The 20,550-nt window shown below is 32.3% G+C and overlaps 2 protein-coding genes across 3 annotated transcripts; both read right to left on the reverse strand.

Moving 5' to 3' along the window:
* Positions 1-3,505: 3,505 nt before the first annotated feature.
* LOC128218943 (LHFPL tetraspan subfamily member 6 protein-like) lies at positions 3,506-7,654 on the reverse strand. Its single transcript, XM_052926719.1, has 3 exons — positions 6,499-7,654; positions 5,922-6,020; positions 3,506-5,291 (listed from the first exon to the last, which is right to left on the reverse strand). Exons 1-3 carry the CDS (start codon positions 6,902-6,904, stop codon positions 5,167-5,169), a joined length of 630 nt encoding a protein of 209 aa, XP_052782679.1. The 5' UTR covers positions 6,905-7,654; the 3' UTR covers positions 3,506-5,166.
* Positions 7,655-12,816: 5,162 nt separating this feature from the next.
* Positions 12,817-18,361, reverse strand: LOC128218942 (LHFPL tetraspan subfamily member 6 protein-like). Of its 2 annotated transcripts, XM_052926717.1 has the most exons (3): positions 17,640-18,361; positions 16,084-16,182; positions 12,817-13,442 (listed from the first exon to the last, which is right to left on the reverse strand). In XM_052926717.1, the coding sequence occupies exons 1-3, from the start codon at positions 18,043-18,045 to the stop codon at positions 13,306-13,308; spliced, it is 642 nt and encodes a 213-aa protein (XP_052782677.1). In that variant the 5' UTR covers positions 18,046-18,361; the 3' UTR covers positions 12,817-13,305. The 2 variants fall into 2 exon arrangements, with proteins under 2 accessions (XP_052782677.1, XP_052782678.1); XM_052926718.1 differs by lacking the exon at positions 16,084-16,182.
* Positions 18,362-20,550: the final 2,189 nt, after the last annotated feature.

The raw sequence follows: 20,550 nt of genomic DNA on the forward strand, positions 1-20,550 counted from the left end.
TTATTGATTTTGTGAACAAGATAAATAAATAAGTGTATCATGCAACAAACATTAAAGTAAACTTATTAACAGTAATACAGCTTATGTATGGTAATCATGCATGTCTTGCAAACGGGTACGAAAAGGATTCTGCTTCAAATGTGTTAATTTATGTTATTGTCATTAACGTAAAAAGTAAACTTGGCAATTTTGTGCTTCCTCCACCGTGGTTATTTAATGTCACTTAAATGCAACATATTTAATATAAGATGAACTAATTCGAACAGAAATACGAATATTTATTAGATTTTTTGAAAGGCCACCAGCCCAAAATATTGTAATAGCATCAATAGATAATACAGTAAATACCCAATGTATAGCAACAACACACAGGCTTATACACACATGCATGCACATGTAGGAAGCGGTATGTCATACCGTTATGACAAATATTATCTTTGGATTACAATCATATATACATGGTCATTACACAAACATAATGAATTTTCATTTATAAAATAGATACAGTGAAATACCATCAAAATACATTAGCCTCGTTGTTAAATCCAATCGCATGTATATCTACCACCATGGGTAATTCGTGTCATATATAAGCAATATATATTTTAGTCATGGCAATAATTCTTTTAGAATTTAAACAAAGTACAATATAATCTTCGTGCATCATGTTCGTTAACTCCTATGGGATGTTTATCTGTCAACGTGTGTATTTTACGTCAAAAATAAACGAATACTGCATAATGCTCTTACCTCGAGATGTTAATAAGAGTATAAACATAGTGAAATACCATCACTATCCTTGCAGCTCATTAAATCCTTTTTGATTGTACCCACGAATGTATCAGTGAGAAAGCAAAACGAAATAGAATAGTTTAAAATTGAATAGTATATTCTTTTAGCTGGAGAAAAGACACACAATAAACTAAAGCTTACGGCGTAGTATTCAAGTACATGCCACTTAAAGATGTAATTATACATTTCAACGACATTTAATTGAAAATAAATTGAAACCTCAATGAAAGCTAATACAATACAATACACTTCAATATTAGTGTCAGTTGTAGTAACGAGATATATCGGTTATCGCGTGATAAAAACAGTTATTGTATGCTCAAAATCCTTTAAAACGATTTTTACTTTAATTAATCGTGTGTTTTCATTATTTTGTGATGAGAAGTTCTGAAAGGTTGTTTGGTATCGTGACAATTCTAATATAATACATTATTGTTCTCCTTGTTTTAGTCAATTTTCTGTCCGTGCATATTTGCTATCGAAATGCTATCAGACAAAAATCAGACACAGGTCATCTTATTTCTTATGTATCATACTGGTCAAAAAGAGTGGAAGTAAATTTTGCCTTTTTTCTCACGTCCAACATATTTCCATGTTGTTGTTTTTTAAAGTTTCATCAAATAGTTGTATTGCTACTCACTTTGAGACTGCGAGGTAGAGTCTAACTAAACAAGACAATACTTGTAAACATTTACTCATTCGTCTACGTTATTGAGCTTGATATCTTTGATTTCTAAAGTCAAAAAAGTGTGTTGACCAAATGTTAGATAAAACTATGTAAGTCTTGCACCACCCAACACCTACAGTCAAGGTTGCTATTTGCCACGAGGCACTAAGAATGTCGGAGGATGCATGCAATGTATCGTCCACATTCGTAATTATCCGTCATTATTATTATTGGCAATTTTCCGTCATCGTCAATGGAAGGGTAATTTCACCAATGGAAAATGCCGAATTGTACCGGAGTCGTTTCAGAAAAAGGTTTCACATACCAAAACTCCACTTGCGAAGTATAGCCGCTAAATATATGCTTTAGTATTAGTATTTAGTAAAACATCATGTTAAGAAATATCGTATTCCGAGTGTGTTTTACATTAAATACGCCTTTTTGATTTCTTTAAAACAGTATTCCGTTTGGTAAGGGAGTGAAAGGAGAAGGGAGTGAACAGCCTGCCGTGCAATGTAACAGCCGCCTTTTCTCACTGCAGATGTCAGAAGCTCTCAGCGAGTCACAGATGGTCCAGAATCGATCAACGAAATGAATGCCCTGTCTTATCCCAATAGCGCTGTCGTGGGAAAGCTATAGCATATAACAGCAAACTTTGAATAAGTAGTAATAAAGTTGTTGAAAATGTGTGGAATGGGAATGCTCAAGTACGTTAGCCGTGAACCGTATTTCAAATTAAACTGTTAAACCGTTTATTCGTTGACTTACAACTATGAACCCACAAGCTGCCAACATCCATCAAGTAATAAAGTATCAAATTCATTTGTTAAAAAGAAAACTTTCTTTTTCCACCTTGACTATCTTAATTTGCTTTAAAAAAGATGCGAATGAGCAACCTCTATATCCTCATAAATATTCCCAACCTTCAAGTGTTTTACTACCAAATAACCGATCCTTGAGGACACCTGATAAGAGTTTTATATTTCTTCATTGTGTGTGATGTACGTGCCATGATTATAAAATATCCAAACAATGATTTTATATGTTCATTACATCACTTAAAACCTTGCATGTCACAGTGACTTCAAACCTTAAACTTTTTAACGATTATTGTTGAAGTTTAAAAGAATCAATGAAATTCATTTGGTTTTTGCGCCCTTAACTTTCACTAAAGTTTTTCTTACATCAATAGCTTTACTACAAAACAGCTATTTGTCATACATATCTGGTTATTTTTGTGATAAATGAGTATGCCTGTGTCGCCATAACGTAACATTTTGATAACATAACCAAACATTGATATCATATTTCGATAACATTTCTGAAATGTTTTAGTGTCAGGGTTTATTAATTCAGTCAGCGTGTTACTCAATACTAAAATACTTCATCGAAAGAATGAAATGGTCCTTGTTTATACGAGTAGTTATAAGTAATATTATAAGGCATAATGTTATCATATGCCAACTTATAGTAATCTCTTTTTTCTCATTTATAAAATAAAAATCCCTTACAAATTATCATCGCCCTAAAATGTGTCACGAAATCGGTTAGGCAATTAAACTCAACAACTTCAAAATGAAATTCATTTCAATTGGAAAAATGATGAAAACTAAGCCTATGGCGAATTCTTGAAGTACCTGACACTATAAAATGTAATGATATATCTCAAAAACGTTTAATTAAAAACAAATTGAAATATCCATATCAGACGGATGGTACAATACACTTTACCCATAGTTTAAGTTCAATATCACGTTTACGAGCATTAAGATACGGAAACGTTTTAATTCTCGTTTTATTCATTTACCTGTTAAAAATAATTTGTAACTCGTTGTTAAAGAAATTGGTAAACTGTTAGTGTGCCTATTTCAATCATTTGTGGTTTTAAACTTGTTTATTTTGTGCGTTATTACGAAAATTCAGAAATTATCAGAAAGCGGTTTTTTTAGTTTTAACAGTGTAACCCAAGCACGAATTGGCAGTTAATATCTAATAAAACGACAACAAAACCTTATTGTCTATAATGAACACTATATTACCTTTCTACCCTCCAGGTTTACGAAGAGAATAACTAATTTGAACCAAGTTCTTGCAATGGCTGTTTTTAATTCCTACCATATAGCGAAACTTTTTCAAGATTTTTCATTTTGAGTGATATAGAACTAAATGAAAATATATTTATACCACAGACAAATACATTAATTCATTAAACTCGACTCAATAGTTCAATTGTGTTCATAATAAATATTAAAAAACAACAACAATCCTTTGCATCTGTCGTTTTGTATTGTTTAGATGACCAACAACAGAATATATTTATAACGCTCGTAAAACAAAATACTTTAGAACAGAACATTTTTCAGTAACAAACGGTTATTGCAACATCGATGAAGTAAACCTTTTTGACGTCTATAATTTTAATAAAAACTCCTCAAATACAGTTAAAATACAGCAAAGAAATTGCAATACTTGCAGATCACCATTTCGTGTTCGACAACTGCTGTTTCTATCAAAACGAACCCACGCCTCAAGCAAGATAACTTTCTTATATTATTCACAAGTAGCAGAACTAATTAGCTTAGATTTCCCGAGAAACTTACTTAATCTTATTGCAAGCTCTGTAAATAGAATTTTCTTTGCTAATACACTATAGTGGGAAGATTATCATCAGTTAGAATTAACATAAAATTAACAGTTGTAACATTTTAGACGTTTCAATTGTTATTTAAGTTTTCGTAGACTTCGACTGACAGCCGATTGGAAGTCCACGTCATGTAATTACGGGTTTCATATATAACTTAGTAGTTCTACGTAGGGAAGAGTAATGGATTTTATAATCTCACTGAAGTCTTAGTCTTAAGCAGTTTAAACTATCTGTCTTTGGCTGCTTGTGTGGCTTATAGGTAAATGTTTTATACGTGCAGGTCTAAATGATATTGATGATGAAACAAATTTTATACATCACGAAACGACGCACCCAAAACGACAAATAACTTTCGATAAAATGTTTAATATTTTTTATTGTATATTGATATCACATGTAAAAGATGTGCTCTACGAGTAGTATAAAAAAGGAAATGTATCACATGGCTAAAATAGAATTTTAGTTTGCAGATATTTACGCAAAAAATTGATTTTTTAAGACAAAAATAAAAAAGGTAAATCTGTGAGAGTGCAGCTTTAATGATTAATCTCGATGTCAAGTAAAGAACGAAGCATGTTTGGTAAACATGCATTATATAAATATTTGAGTATTGCACTCACATACGCTTTAAAATATCATGGCCAACAACCTATCACAAGTGGAATCACAAGCTATATATATATAGTGTATATCCAGCTGTACCCCCTTGCACCGTTTCTGTACCTGTCAATGCATGTCTTTTGATATAATAACTCTGTATTAGACAATGGCACTGCCTAATCACGGTTTCCAGAACGCAAAGTTTAAGGAAACAATTAGCTAAAGTATTGTGACTGGATGTATCTGCTTGGTCATTTGGTAATATTGCAGGATCTCTGTTGAGGTTTTCCAAAGATTCAAGCCACATATAATATCCCTTTCAATACGTGAAAGTAGTATGCGTATTGTACTTCCCTGAATATATTTAATTGCACTACGAAGCACTCTCAGTCTCATAAAAGCTACTTTGAATTCAGTCTTTAACCTTATTCAGTAGGTTTCTCTTTGTTGTCTCTCTGTTTCGCTATAAGGCATACCCGATAGGTATTTGTTTTCGTTTAGGCGCGTGAAATGACAACGCAGCACACATAAACGTCATCACAATACCTGCTGACGTCACGTAGAAACACCAGGATAATGAGCAGTCTCCTGTAAAACAGTGTAAACATATGTGGTTTTTAATTATAATCAGTAAAGAAATTATATGATTTACATATTAAATTGAAAAAGCTTTATGCTACACATATATGTGATAGTTTCTATGATTTCTGTGTAGGACACTTCCGTATTTCCTGATTTATATCAACGGGTCATATTTAACATGATATTGTTACAGACGTCCTTCTGTCTGATTTATAATAGAATATAAATGCTTGCTCGGGAATTATGTTGTTTGCTGGTAATATGATGCGATTTTATGGCATTTGCAGCGTGTGATTTCCTAAGCAAAGCGTGATAAGCACGTTTAATATCAAAGTAGCACTTCAGGAAATCGGAATTCCTAACCTTAATGTGTTTCAACAGGATAAATAAAGTTTGCATTGAGCAAAGTTTTGCTTGTAGCTAACAAAGTTATCTCATACAAACTTTCAGGTTGCTATTGGGAAGGATAATTACCGAATGCTTTAAAAATATGTTTAACTTCCAAAACAGATTTTGCACGAAACGTTTGACTTAATCAAAAACTACAAAACATAAGTTAATTGTTTGTCTTAATTTAGTTACCTCTATATTACAAATACACTTCCAACATTCATAGTTTATACCCAGATAACCTACCCAAATTATAAGACTTTGAGGTGTGACCACACGCCTGCTTCACTTCCGGGCTGTCCCAGCCGTTCGGATAAATACCCACACCCGCGCTCATCAGAAAACCTAAAATGTGTTGGTTTATTAGTAAATTCAAGTCACATTCAGACGCATTGTTATTGTATGTAAACCGCGTTCATATACAGAAATGCATCGCACAAGGTATAATAAGAATCATTATTGTAGTTGTTGTAGCTTGGGAGCAAATGTATCGTTATCAGAGAATCAAATGCTCTCATTCACACCTCTTCTCACCTAGTGCTGCTATTTTTCATACAATGCAATCTGATATTGCAAAATAACTGGCAGAGAAAATGCGAGGTGCCGCTCAATTGAAATTCAACTGGTTAAATATTGCAAGGTGTTTGCTTGTTTTCTGTTTTAGTTGTTTTGTATTTGTCTTTCGCTCTTAAATAACGTATAATATTAATAATAATGTTCATTGATGATAAGAGTCTTAATGGTGATAGTTACTACGTCATATAAACAATTTATTTTATTATAATTTATTACATGATTAAGATATTTTGACATTGTTTATTACCTGAACACATTTGAATTATCCCTGCTGTCCTAGCAACAGTCGGTATGACAACACCCTTGACACAAACACCAAACATTGCGGTCAATGCCACAAGAAAACACAAGCAACATCCAGCCCCGACAAGCAAAGTAGTTATTTGCCAAGAGACACTAGGTATGTCGGAGAATGCAGTGTATCTTCCACATTCGTGAATTATCGTCAATTTTCCGTCATCGCCAATGTACGGGTAGTTACACCTACGGAAAATGCCGAAGTGTACTGGAACTATTTCAGGGGACTTTCCTGGTTGGTGAAGCGTAATCCGTCCAATGAACCAGTGTGGCATAAAATATCCAACACACGAAATAGTAGCACTTAATATGGACGTGAATGCCCAAAATACTCCGATACCTGATAATCCAGACATAGTTTCAGAGAACTAATCCAAAAGTAGATAAATCACATTTTAAACTCCATATTTGAAAAAGAAGTGCTCTTCGTTTCGTTTAATAAATCCGTTTGCAACACTCGATTTTTTATTCATTTTTTTGATGTTCCGAACCTACATTTCTTTTGATTGATTTCAAGCTGAGACGCAAAGAACATCCTTCTCTGAAAGGTAACAGCCGCCTCTGAAGTGAGTTGTTTCCGATATAGCGTCAGAAGCTCTCAGCGTGTCACATGTGGTTTAGAATCGATTAACGAAATGAGCTAATGCCCTGTCAAAACAGATTAGCACTGCGGTGGGTGAGTTTAAAAATAAGATATGATCGGTTAAGTATCAAACAGCCGTTGTGGCTTTTCCCTCTCGTTGTTCTAACAATGTGAGTTTCAATTATGAACTTCAATTTTATTTTAACAATATTTTAAAAGTTTAATTTCCACCAAAAACAGCATCCTTGTCATTGGAATAACTGTTTCCTTTTTACTTGAGTTTGTTTTACTTTTTTCAAAACCACATGTTTTTATTTTTCTCTTAAACTGAATAATAATTGTACAATTCATTTATAGCGCAATATTGCACTACTTTTTCCACATAATTGCTATCCTTCTTTTTGTTAAGATGAAGCATCCAAATTAGAAACCAAGAACAAAATGTACTACTTCACGCATAACTTCGCTTAATCACTACCACATTTATCGTTTATGGTCCAACGATGACTTAAAAAAGTACAAGTTAATGACCTATATCATCCTTTGAAATACTCCTAAATTCAGTTATTTAACAAAAAGACAGCTACGTGAGACAAAATGAAAGTGTTTAATATTCCTACTTAGTTTTGTGATATATGAGAATGTCAGCGTCGACACAACTTATCATGTTGATAAAATAGCTAAACAATGTTATCATATATCAATAACAACGCCTTATTCAATGTCATCACCGAGTACTAAGTTACAGTGACCGATTATTAAGTGTTATAAAACGGCTAATAATATTCAGAATGGCCATTGGATTTTGACGGATTTTAATGGCGCAGGCAGAGCTTAAGAGTACTTAATTTACCTCATATTACTCAACTTAAATCTCTCAATTGAAAATAACGTTACGACTCGGAGTTCTTTAAGGGCAGCTGGAAAATGGTATACATTAAACTCTTTGATCGCGTTAAGTCAAAGACAAATCTTGCTTTAAAATATACTTGATATTTTAACAAACAATTAAAACGCAAAAAATGTTTATAGTGTAGTTCGGTAGTGTTGAAAGGAAAGAAATAGCAGCCGCATCAAATAATCAATATATATATATCTTATAACGAGCATTGCCTCGGAAGGTTTCCTTCAAAATCTTGAAGATTAATCGACCATTTAGTTCGTTTTATAAAACATGCACAGCAAACGTATTAAACACATTTTTTAAGTCATAAATTAAAACAAAAATCTTAACTTCAATAAAGTAGCTATTATTTGAAAAATAATCAATAAATGCATTTATTGATATTGTGAACTAGATATATAAATAAGTTCATTGAGTGCAACAAGCTCTCAGTTTAAGGTAAACTTTTCAACAATAGCGTAGATTATGTATGGTAAACAGTCATGTCCCTTTGACGATTACAAAATGACTTCTACCACTTATGTATCCGTCATTTATCAGAGCAGGACGATTCAACAATACTTCTTTTAAAGGTGCACAATATGGATTGATTAGAAAAAAAGATTTAAATTCATGTTTATGTTTGACTCAAATGATGTAAACGAAATAAAAAAAAATGATTAAGGTACAGATAAAAATTATAAACGCTTATAGAAAAATAATTTAATTAATAGCTACGTAGCCACAAATTCCAAAGTTTGAAAAGCGCCAAAATATCACTTATAGTGGTTTTTTTTTTTCAAAATCGTATGCCATTTTATAAGTCAATTAATCTAAACATAATAATGCATTATTTTTTTTAAAAAAATGCATCAATCTATATTGTGCTCCTTCAACTCATTTGACACAATACAAATCCCTGAATTGAAAATAACGTACGGACTCAGAGTGTCTTTAGGCCAATTAAGATAATGACGTATACGGTATTCTTTTTGATCGCGTTAAGTCAAAATAAAACATTATAAAAACGAAATCCTGCTAACAGATATCCTCTATAATTTTACCAAACAATGTTTACACATGAATGTTTTTAATGCAGTTCGTTAGTAGAGATTAAATGGGAAGGACAAAGCATCAGCCATTCGGAGCTCAATTATTTGTATTTGGACGGTTTACATACTTAAACAGCGGTACGTTTAAGTCCGCTGCAATTAAATCGCGTAGTAATTTTATTTTGCAGTTAAACTTTATGACTTTACTTTTGGGAATCTTAATTATGTTTGCAATAATACACTTCACTGGCAATCAATATTAACTAAGATCAATAAATACAACTCTAAAAAACTACACTAAATTAATGATATAATTCAAAAATTTACTAACTAGTTCAACTGATGTAGCGGCATACGTCCGAGATTGTTTTCGATATAAATGGCCGAGGCGCTCCGAATGAGCATCAACGATGTCAAACGATATTGATAGTTTAAAACGAGCATTAATTTTGAAACCGGCAAAATCTTGAAGATGTTCAATTCTTTTGTGTTCATATATTCAAAAACGTATTGGACTGCATTTTAGTAACTAATATCTTAACTTCACATGTTTTCAATACAGGCATAGTTATTGTAAACAAGATCTTAAAAAAGTTCAATAATTGCAACAATCATTAGAGTTAAGAGTAAACAGTTATGTCTCTCTAACGTTAACAAAATGGCTACTACTAGAAATGCATTTTTTATTAATTAATTCATGATGTTCGAAAGAAATTGTTTTGTTTTGTTTTATCACGAGATTTGCATTAGAGGACACCAGAACCCGCGATGGGGTAAATTTGTAACTGTATGTATTTCATGAAATATAAACGATACATATGTAAAACCCATATAAATGATTCGTTTGTAATTCAAATACAGAGAAATAACATATCTGAAGTTTAAATAGCTTGACAACGGGGGTATTTCATGTCATTAAAACAAAATATAGATTACTCATACAAATATTACGTTTATAATCATAATACGTTGCATTACCATCCTCATCATCCAGTAAGCTCGGATATTTCACTAAGAAAAAAATTCTATAACGCCATCAATGATAAATTATTCGTCTTGCCTTACTCGACCGACTCACATAATTTTTACCAAGCTTCTCATCCAATCGGAACACCTCGGCCATCTTCGCCATACTTCGACCGTCGCGTGTATTCGATACACATCGTCCATAATGAATTGTTGTGTTTTCACGTGTGTTTTTTTAAACCAAGGTCAAATTGATTTCCAGTGAAGTATTGTATTGCATAAAACTTTAAGATTCCTAAGAGTAAAGTCCTTATGCTTATTTGCCAGATTGATATTACTACGTGGTCAACCGAGGTTGTTTTCGATGGAATATGCCCAAGGTGCTCCTATGACGCTTATACCATCAGCAGGTGGGTCAGGTCAGACTAAACGACGCTTTTTTAATTCTGGCCTATCCTCAAATTTAAGTTTATAACTTTCAACTGGAGTACATATAAACTTAGCTTACGGCGTGATTTGAAGTACCGGACATATCAAGCTGTAATAATATATTTCAACAACATTTAATCGAAAATAAGTTGACACCTCAATGACTGCTTATACAATACAATACAATACACTTAACCATTAGTGTCAGTTGAAGTTACAAGATGTAATGGATATCATGTGTACACAAGCATTTTATTGCACGCCCAGATAGTTTATCATTATTCTCGTTTCCTAATTTCTTTTTTCCCTTTAAAACGCTGTTTTACTTTATTGACCTGTGTTTTATTTTAATTATTTGTGAGTTCGAATTATTGGTATTTGTGTTCTCCTTATCGGACGATTTAAACACTTTTCCTGTAGCTATTAACCAAAACGTTTACCTCACGCGAATTGGCGATTGAATTATTTTAAGTGATATTGACGAACGAGCATTTTATTTCCTCATCGTTCCATCATCGTACAGATCTCTATATAAAGCATAAAGTGGCACACTTATTCAAAATCAATACATACACATGCATGGCAAACTTAAATTTTGAGTGATAAACCTTTAATTACGTACTAAATAATGCATTTATGGAAAATATTAATTACTGATAACAAGATCGATACCGTGCATTTAATAGCTGAAAACGCAAAAAACATGAAATGATTGGTGAGTGCTAAAAGTTTAGTACGATCAACTATTGTCTAATAAGGTAGAAATACTGTGGTTTCTGCACCTTTCTTTCAACTTGAACACAGGATCCTTCATAAGAACCACTGTTTTTGACATTTAGTCATCATTTTTGGTATATGGAAACAATTGTATACGCAACAACTTGGGTTTCAATTTGTGTCTCAATAACAAGCATATTTGAACTGTAGGTCGCTGTTATTATGAGATCTCTAACATATCCGTAAAACAATAACAGTCATTTAGAAGTGCATCTTCTCATGAGTCCATGCTACATGCAAACCATAGACTGATCATTGCATTGTAAACGCTAATACTTTGGAACAGATATTTTAATCTTACAGTTGTGCATGCATTTGGAGTCTTCCAATGCTAGTAAATCATGTTATAAATTTCGACATAAAGAAGAATGATAAAGAACACTTACCAGCATAGAAAGGATATAAATATTGATAGTATTTAAGTGGAATTTACTCTTTTCCGATCGAGTCAATTCCATACTAAAGTCCATATATATTTTTGCTGTTCGCCACTATGTTCATTATTAATGCATGTGCACGCTTTATGATTCTTTTATGGAAGGCAAGACGAATGGCTTTATGATTATTTTACGGAAGGCAAGACGAATGGCCATGTCTCTGCATTTAATGATGGGATACATTTTACCATTTAATACAAGATTCTTTACGGATTCTAATTCTAACTATGGCAGTAGCGTCGCTTCTTAAAATAATTACATTCTCTATTCAACAGCACTGTGAATTACCTCATTTGCTGGTTAATTGAAATACAAATATAATTTGAACGTTGCTATATACCATGCCTTATGTATGTACATAAAGCTTTTGAATTAAGAAATACGTTTGTTTATATTTAACATATGTAATAAGTTTATATCTATATAACAGCCACTGTCTCCTCACTGTGATAATATTATAGTATTATATATATTATAGTTTCAATTATATAATAATATAGTGTTAGTTATTGTAAAAAAAAATTGTATCTATGAAATAATATTTGACCACTGATCTATGAATTGTTATGATATGTGTATATATGCATAATTCTGGTATGCTCATGGGCCAATTGCCTTTATGCATTTGAAATAAACTATGAAACTATGAAACTATGAAAGCGCTTATCGTTAATGCGAATTTGTAAATTAAGTATTGTCGACTTGTTTTATATCCACTTGACGACTTGTTGCCTCAGTTATGTCAACTTTTATACTTATTTTTGACGACAAAACAGTTTATATTTCAACTTGAGTTCTGTTATGAAGTCGACATACCGTGTTAAATCTGATTTGCCGACAAAATGTATATAAACGTATTATATACTAACTCAAGTCGACATAAAACATACCGAAGAAGATTGTATGAATACATTATCAGTATATATATAGGATACAATTCCATAGTGCATAATACACAATACTTATAAGGATATGTCCTTTTAATTACATATTATGCAGTACCATTTGTTTTCAACATAACACGCACGAAACAAGGCAATCTATAGCACGGACATACATTCCTCTAAATGATTTATCTTGATATCCGTGATTTATAAAGTCAAAAAGGTGTGATTCATGGTCTATATACAAGTCTGAAATAACTATTTTGGTAAGGCAAATATGTACAATAAGTAAAGTTTGAAAATTACATGGCCAACAGCCTATCACAAATGTAAATGCACCGTTTATTTACATGCCAAGAACTGACGCCAGTGTATATCAACCACAATTGAAATCATTATCCATTTTTGACACTAACACTGCATATTAGATGTGTCCCAGAACGTCAAGATTATCAAAACTATTGACAAAATTAATTATTGTGACTAGGCGCATCTCAAAAATGAAACTTATTTAAGCATGCTGTAGCAGGATCTCTGATGAGTTATTCATGCTCGAAAAAGTAAAGTTCCAAACGACAAAATCATCTTTATTAAAATAAAGACTCGTGTATGCAACGTCTTGTGAAGTTTTGACAGACTAGCATACAATACAGAAAATAAGTATGTATATAATAACTCCCTGAATATATTTAATTGCACATCGAATTTCATTTTATTTCAAGCCATTTGCAGTATCCGTCTTTTTGTCACTTGTTTTGCAACAAGGCATATCCAGCAGGTATCTGTTTCCACTTTGGCGCGTGAAATGACAAAGCAGAACACATTAACGTCATCACAATACCTGCTGACGTCACGTAGAAACACCATGACAGTGAGCAGTCTCCTGTAAAATAATGTTTTAATTTATGGTTAATAAATCATAATCAATATACAAATGATATTATTATCGTATTCAATTGGCAATTTAAACCATCCACTATTGAATCCTCTCTCTCTCTCTCTCTCTCTCTCCCGCCCTCCCTCCCTCCCTCTCTCTGTCTCTCTCTCTCTCTCTCTCTCTCTCTCTCTCTCTCTCTCTCTCTCCTGCAACTACCTTATTCGAATAAGACTTTCAAACTTGTATACCCATCTTGCACATGTTTGTGCCATTTTGATAGATTAATTAACTGTTTTTGTTTTTAGTAAGTCCAATACAATCCAAGATGAGGAGAACGGACGTGCTTGTAATACATTCTTAACTTTTCAAGCATTGTTTGTAGGATAAATTATTACGTCCTCAGTTTGGTTTTGTTCCACATTGCTTCCTATATAGGACTGTTCCGTATTGCCGGATTTATATCCGGCCGCATCTAACATGGTCTTAAAAACAGGCATCCTTCGGTCGGTCTGTTTGCTCGGGAATGATGTTGTTTGCTGGTAATATGGTGCGATTTTATGACATTTGCAGCGTGTGATTTCCTAAGCAAATCGTGATAAATACGTTTAATATCAAAGTAGCACTTCAGGAAATCGGAATTCCTAATGTCAATTATTTTAACGGGATAAATAAAGATTAAATTGAACAATTGCGTGGTGCTTACAAAGTTTTTGTTGTTTTTTTCTCATTTATTTTCAACATATATCATATATATCAAGACTATGCATACACTTTTTAACATTTCTATGTTGGTTAGAACATTTTTCTAAAACACACACACATACACACACAAACACACAAATACACGCATACACACACACATGCACAGACACACGCACACATACACACACACATACACAAAGTGATGTCCCTTTTGTGTTCAAAAATATTACTTTATTTATTTCTGGATTAAAAACCATGATGTAATATGCGTTGTTTAGGCTAGATGTGTCTTCCTATGTATATAAGTTTTTTAAACTATTGAGTACTTCCCATTTCTTCTGTTCTTCTTTTTGTTTCATACTTATCATTGTTAAATGTTATTTGCTCTTCTATTTTTATTATTAATCTCAGATAATGCAAAAATGCATCGAAGGACAGTTGTCTGTCATTACATTTTGTTGAGTTGATATCAAATTTCATTAAGATTGTTAAATGTTATTTGCTCTTCTATTTTTATTCTTAATCTCAGATAATGCAAAAATGCATCGAAGGACAGTTGTCTGTCATTACATTTTGTTGAGTTGATATAAAATTTCATTAAGATAATTAGAAAATTACAGATATTACTGTACTTGCTTTTCCTGACAATGCCTAATAGGGCTTCTTGTTTGTAAATTGTTATATTCATTGACGTCGATGCAATAAAGTTGTTTAATTTATTCCATAGTTCTTGTGTTTTTTGACACTCCCAATACAAATGTTCAATTGATTCTACATTTGAATTGCAAAATGTGCATAGACTACAGTCGACTAATTTGAGTTTAAACAGAAATTGGTTCGTCGGTACTATTCTCATAAGGAATTTGTAATTGAAGCTACACAATGTTGTATCTATCGTTGATTTGTAAATGTTACCATAAATGGTTTTCCATTCCAAATTTTCACTTGTATCAAGATTTACTTTCCATTTTGTTTCAGAAGTCGGTTGAAAACTTTTTTGCAACAACAGTGAATACATAAGTTTATTTGTTTGTTTTGATGTTTCAACTTTTCCTTTAAATTGTTGTCTACTAGTATGAACGATCCCATCCGAGTCGTAACATGCATTGGAATTGATCGAACAAGTGTTTGGTACTTGATAAAATCTGTGTTTCTTATGTTGTATAAGTATTCTATTTGATTAAATTCATAAAAATTGTTTGTTCTGTAGTCAAAAAATATGTTCTAGATACTTAATACCTTTTTCATACCATTGTTCAAAAGACAGAGTGTTTCCTATATTGCAAATTGTATGGTTATTCCATATCACTGTTTTAGCTGTTTTCACTGAGTTTAAGTCATAAATTTGTTTAATTTTACTCCAGAATTTAAGGACATCATTAATGAATGAACCTTCTTTTGAAAGTTTGTTTATAAGGACATTGTTTAATTCACATTTAAAAACCAATTCATTTCCATAATTGATAAGCTTCTGTTTAAGAAATATTTTCCATTGGCTTTTGTTTTTGTCGTCTAAATATCTTTTTACCCATACAGCTTTAATGGAGTAAAGAAAGAGTTCGACATTTGTAAGTTTCAGTCCACCGTTTTCGTAGTTTTTGGTACATAATATCTCGTTTTATTTTGTCGGGCTTTTTGTCCCAAATGAATTTGAAAATAGACTGTTTAATGTGTTCAATAATATATTTGCTTGGATTAGCGAGAACAGTAAATGGGAAGATGATTTTTGGTAAGGCGTATGTGTTGCTTACAAAGTTATCTCATACAAATTTCCGGGTTCTTGTTTGGAAGAATAATCATCTACCGATGCTTTTAAAGTGTATTTAACTTCCAAAGGAAACGCTTGACTAGATTTAACCTCGAAACAAAAGTTAAATGTTGTTCTTTAAAGGTTTCATTTATAACACAAATGCACTTCCAACTTTCAAATATCCGAATTGCCTACCCAAATTATAAGACTTTGAGATGTGCCCACAAGCCTGCTTCACTTCAGGGCTGTCCCAACCGTTTGGGTAGATACCCACACCCGCGCCCATCAGAAAACCTATAAGGTGTAGCTTGCTATATGTTATGCGATAAAACGTGAAATAATATGGCGATAAAATACAATAGCGATAAAATAGAGAAGTGATACATATGTCATGAACCGATAAAGTTTAAATCAAAAAAGTTTCTCATATTTCATTGAAATGTAACCTTTTTTAACAATAAAGCATATGATGTGTGTACAAATAAAAAGTATATACGCGTTATTTATATTTTGACGCTTTTTAGGTGGGGTATTCGTGGCCACGTGGCTATTAATTAAAGAAAGCTAATTTAATATTTTCTGTACACAGTTTCATCATTAAAGTCAATTAATTTCAATATGGTTACGCCTTCAAATTAAAAAAGCATGAACCAATTATACAGATCTTTAACATAAACATGCACACAGTAATCGGGCCTGGTAAACACTATTCTTTAATGTGACATTCTTATTAAAAATCAATACATACACATGTATAACAAACATCAATTTTGACTGATAAACCTTCAACTTCTTACTAAATAATGCATTTACGGAAAATAGGAGTTACTGCTAACAAGTTTGTAGACCTGTATTTAAAAACAGAACACGCAAAAACATTAAATGATTGGTGAATGCTAAAAGATTTACTGTTATCTACTATAGTCTCAAAAGGTGGAAATACCGTGTTTTATGCACATTTCTTTCAAATTAAACTCGGTATCCTTCATAAGAACTATTGTTTTCGACATTTATTTATCCTTTTTGGAATATTAAAACAATAGTATTAATTGTGGTAAATCTTATTTGAGAGTAAGAGTGTATCTTTAACTCCTATCCAAAGGTTCGTCTTGTTAATCCTAAGATTCATTTAACAAATGGGCAATAAAGAATAAGGAATCAGTCTTATGGCGACTACATAATGTCCATTACATAGGATCAACAAACAATTCCAAAAGATTTATATTTTATTAACACTTTGAAAGAATAGGACTGAAATCGACATGTTTGTAGTGGGTTATTACTGTGTTGGTAACAACGAATTTAGTAATTTTAAGGCATATGTACTGTGTTTCTGCGTTGCATGTAAATAAAATATTCCTACGATCAAAGAACCTCGAGTCACGTTATATAAAGACACATTTTTATTTTAAGTAAAATAGCTAACTTTCTCCAATCGCGTTTGTGTAAACAAATACATCTCACAAGGTCTGATAAGAAACAATAGAAGTTGTAGTTTGTGACAAAACATATCGTTTTCAGAGTAACAGATGTTTCCATTTACATCACAAAACAAATACTACCATTTTTCACACAATGTAATACGAAATTGCAAAAAGAACTGACAGAACAGTTGCGGGGAATAGATTTATTGAGTTTCAACTAAAGTTATACTGGAAAGAGTCAGCATAATGTTAGCAGAAAAGATAACAAGATGGGTTGTTGGCCGACAGTAGCTTTCATTAGTTAATGAAACACAAAAGGTTTATTACCTGAACACATTTGAATAATCCCTGCTGTCCTAGCAACCGTTGGTATGACAACACCCTTGACACAAACACCGAACATAGCGGTCAAGGACACTAGTAAACACAAGCAGCATCCAACTCCGACAGTCAAGGTCGCAATTTGCCAAGAGACACTAGGAATGTCGGAAAATGCAGTGTATCGTCCACATTCATGACTTATCGTCAATGTTCCGTCATCGCCAATGTACGGGTAATTACACCTACGGAAAATGCCGAAGTGTACTGGGGTTATTTGAGGGGACTTTCCTGGATGTTGAAGCGTAATCCGTCCAGTTATCCAGTGTGGCATAAAATATCCAACACACGAAATAATTGCACTTAATATGGACGTAAATGCCCAAAATACTCCAACACCTGATAATCCGGACATTGCCGTAATAGTTTCAAAGAACTTATTCACAGGTAGATAAATCACATTTTAAAACTCCATATTTGAAAAATAAGTGCTGTTACTTGCCGTCTAAGAAATCAGTTTAAAACATCTAATTTTTATTCAAAACACTATTGATGTTCCGAAACTACGGTTCTTTTGAGTGATTTAAAGGTGAGAAGCAATGAACATCCTTTCCTGAAAGGTAACAGCCGCCTCTGAAGCGAGTTGTTTCCATTACAGTGTCAAAAGCTCCCAGCGTTACACTGGCGGTTTAAAATCGATCATAGGAATGAAAAAATGCCCTGTCAAAACAGATTAGCACTGTGATGTGTGAGTTGAAAAAAAGACATCATCGGTTAATTATAAAAACAGCCCTTGCTGCTTTTAAGTGTTATTGTTCTAACAACATGAGTTTCAAATATGTATTACAGTTTTATTTAAACAGTATTTTAAGTCCATAAAAAGGTTAATTCCAACGTAGCAACATCCTTGTCATAGAAATAATTGTGTCCTTCTGAGTTTGTTTTATTGTTTCAAAACCGACTGTCTTTATCTGTATTCAAAATGCGCAATATATTACTGTTACAACAAAACGGCAAACCTTCCTTGAGCAACTGTTTAGTGTCCAATTAAAATACCAAGAACAAAATGTATTACTTCACGCATCACTTCACTGAATTAACACTACATTAATCATGTATGGCCCAACAGTGCCTTGAAAAAGTACAAATCAATGATCTATATCATCCTTTGAAATACTCCTAAATTCAGATATTTTACAAAACGACAGCTACGTGAGACAAAATAATAGTGTTTAATATTCCCACTTAGTTTTGTGATATATGAGAATGCGATATGACATGTCAAGTTGATAAAATAGCTAAATAATGATATCATACGTCTATAACATCGCTTAAAACTGCAATGTTAACGCCTTATACTGAGTTAAAATGACCGATATTTTGTTATTAAATTGCAAATAATATTACAAGCGGCCTTTGGTTTTGACGGATTTTAATGGACCTCGCAGACTTATTTTACCCATATTACTAAACATAAATCTCTGAATTGAAAATAACGTAACGACTGCGGGTGCTTTAAGGTCAAAGGAAATGAGGTATAAGTTAATCTCTTTGATCGCGTTACGTCAGAGACAAATCCTTCTTGCAGATATACTTTATATTTTAACAAACTAATTTTAGACATAATAATGTTAATAATGTAGTATGTTAGTTTTAAAAAGAACGAAAAAGTAGCCGCATCAAATCATTTGATCTTATTACGAGTATTGCTTTGGATATTTTCCGTCAAAATCTTGAAGATTAATTGATTATTTAGTTCGTTTTATATAACAAACGCGCATACGTATTAATTATTCTTTTGTATTCAATAACAAATAAATGATTAAGTATCTATTATAACAACTTAACAATTTTAAAATACATTACAAACCCTTCATAAATCCATATACAATACGTATCGCAAACAACAGTGGTCAGTATTCCACTCTAGTGCAGTTCGGCATTATTTCACTGTGCTGACGTCACGTCATAATAAGTATCATTGCGCGATGTTAAATTTACGTCATAAAACAAAATAGTTCATCATTAAAATGATATTTCTTATAAAATTGTGTATATTTTATGTGATTTTAACCAGTATTTCACGGACCTTAATCTCTGGTCCGTGGTAATTTATATAATAATAGGGTGAAGCACGGCAGGTTGATCTGGAATGTCATGTTCGACGGATTTTTGCTAGCGCCCCGTGAAATCCAAATCTGAAAAATCCACTCAAGTCGAATACGACATTTAAAGTGCAGTACTAATAACCTTATTTTATTGATATTATGAACAAGAACAGGTGAGCAATATCAGTATAATTATTATGAACAGGATATATCAATGGGTTCATTAAGTGCATCAAACAATAAAGTTTAAATTTATCATCAGTGTCACAGCTTATATATATGGTAAACATTCACGATAACAATACGACTACTATTACAAATGGGTTCGTTATGTATCGGAATAGGACGAGCTTAACAGTATTTCTTTTAACTCATTTGACAAAACAAAAATCCTTGAATTGAAAATAATATAACGCCTCAGAGTGGCTTTAGGTCAAAGACAATATTCTTTACGGTTTTCTCTCAGATCGCGTTAAGTCAAATTTAACATTATACAAAAATCCTGCTCACAAATATCCTCGATATTTATAACAAGAAATCTTTACACATGAATGTTTTTAATTCAGTTTGTTAGTTAAGTTTGAAAAGTAGAGATGGAGCATCCACATCAAAAGATAATTTATGACCGGCGTTGCTTCTGAAAGATACTGGCAAAATCTAAAATAAAAGATTTATCGGTCAAAATATTAAACTCTTTTTATATTCATATGTTTAAAACAACACATTGAACTTCATTATAGTAACTTAGATATCTCTTTAAAATTTTCAATACCTCCATTTATATTATTGATATTGTAAACAAGATAATTGAG

This window comes from Mya arenaria, chromosome 15 (assembly GCF_026914265.1).
Source record: "Mya arenaria isolate MELC-2E11 chromosome 15, ASM2691426v1".
NCBI classification, from domain to species: domain Eukaryota; kingdom Metazoa; phylum Mollusca; class Bivalvia; order Myida; family Myidae; genus Mya; species Mya arenaria.

Coding starts and splice junctions, on each gene's coding strand:
- LOC128218943 (XM_052926719.1), bottom strand. CDS start 6,904: ATGTCTGGATTATCAGGTATCGGAGTATTTTGGGCATTCACGTCCATA. Junction 6,021..6,498: donor GATAATTCAAATGTGTTCAG/GTAATAAACAAT, acceptor AACACATTTTAG/GTTTTCTGATGAGCGCGGGT. Junction 5,292..5,921: donor CTCAAAGTCTTATAATTTGG/GTAGGTTATCTG, acceptor ACTGTTTTACAG/GAGACTGCTCATTATCCTGG.
- LOC128218942 (XM_052926717.1), bottom strand. CDS start 18,045: ATGTCCGGATTATCAGGTGTTGGAGTATTTTGGGCATTTACGTCCATA. Junction 16,183..17,639: donor GATTATTCAAATGTGTTCAG/GTAATAAACCTT, acceptor TACACCTTATAG/GTTTTCTGATGGGCGCGGGT. Junction 13,443..16,083: donor CTCAAAGTCTTATAATTTGG/GTAGGCAATTCG, acceptor ATTATTTTACAG/GAGACTGCTCACTGTCATGG.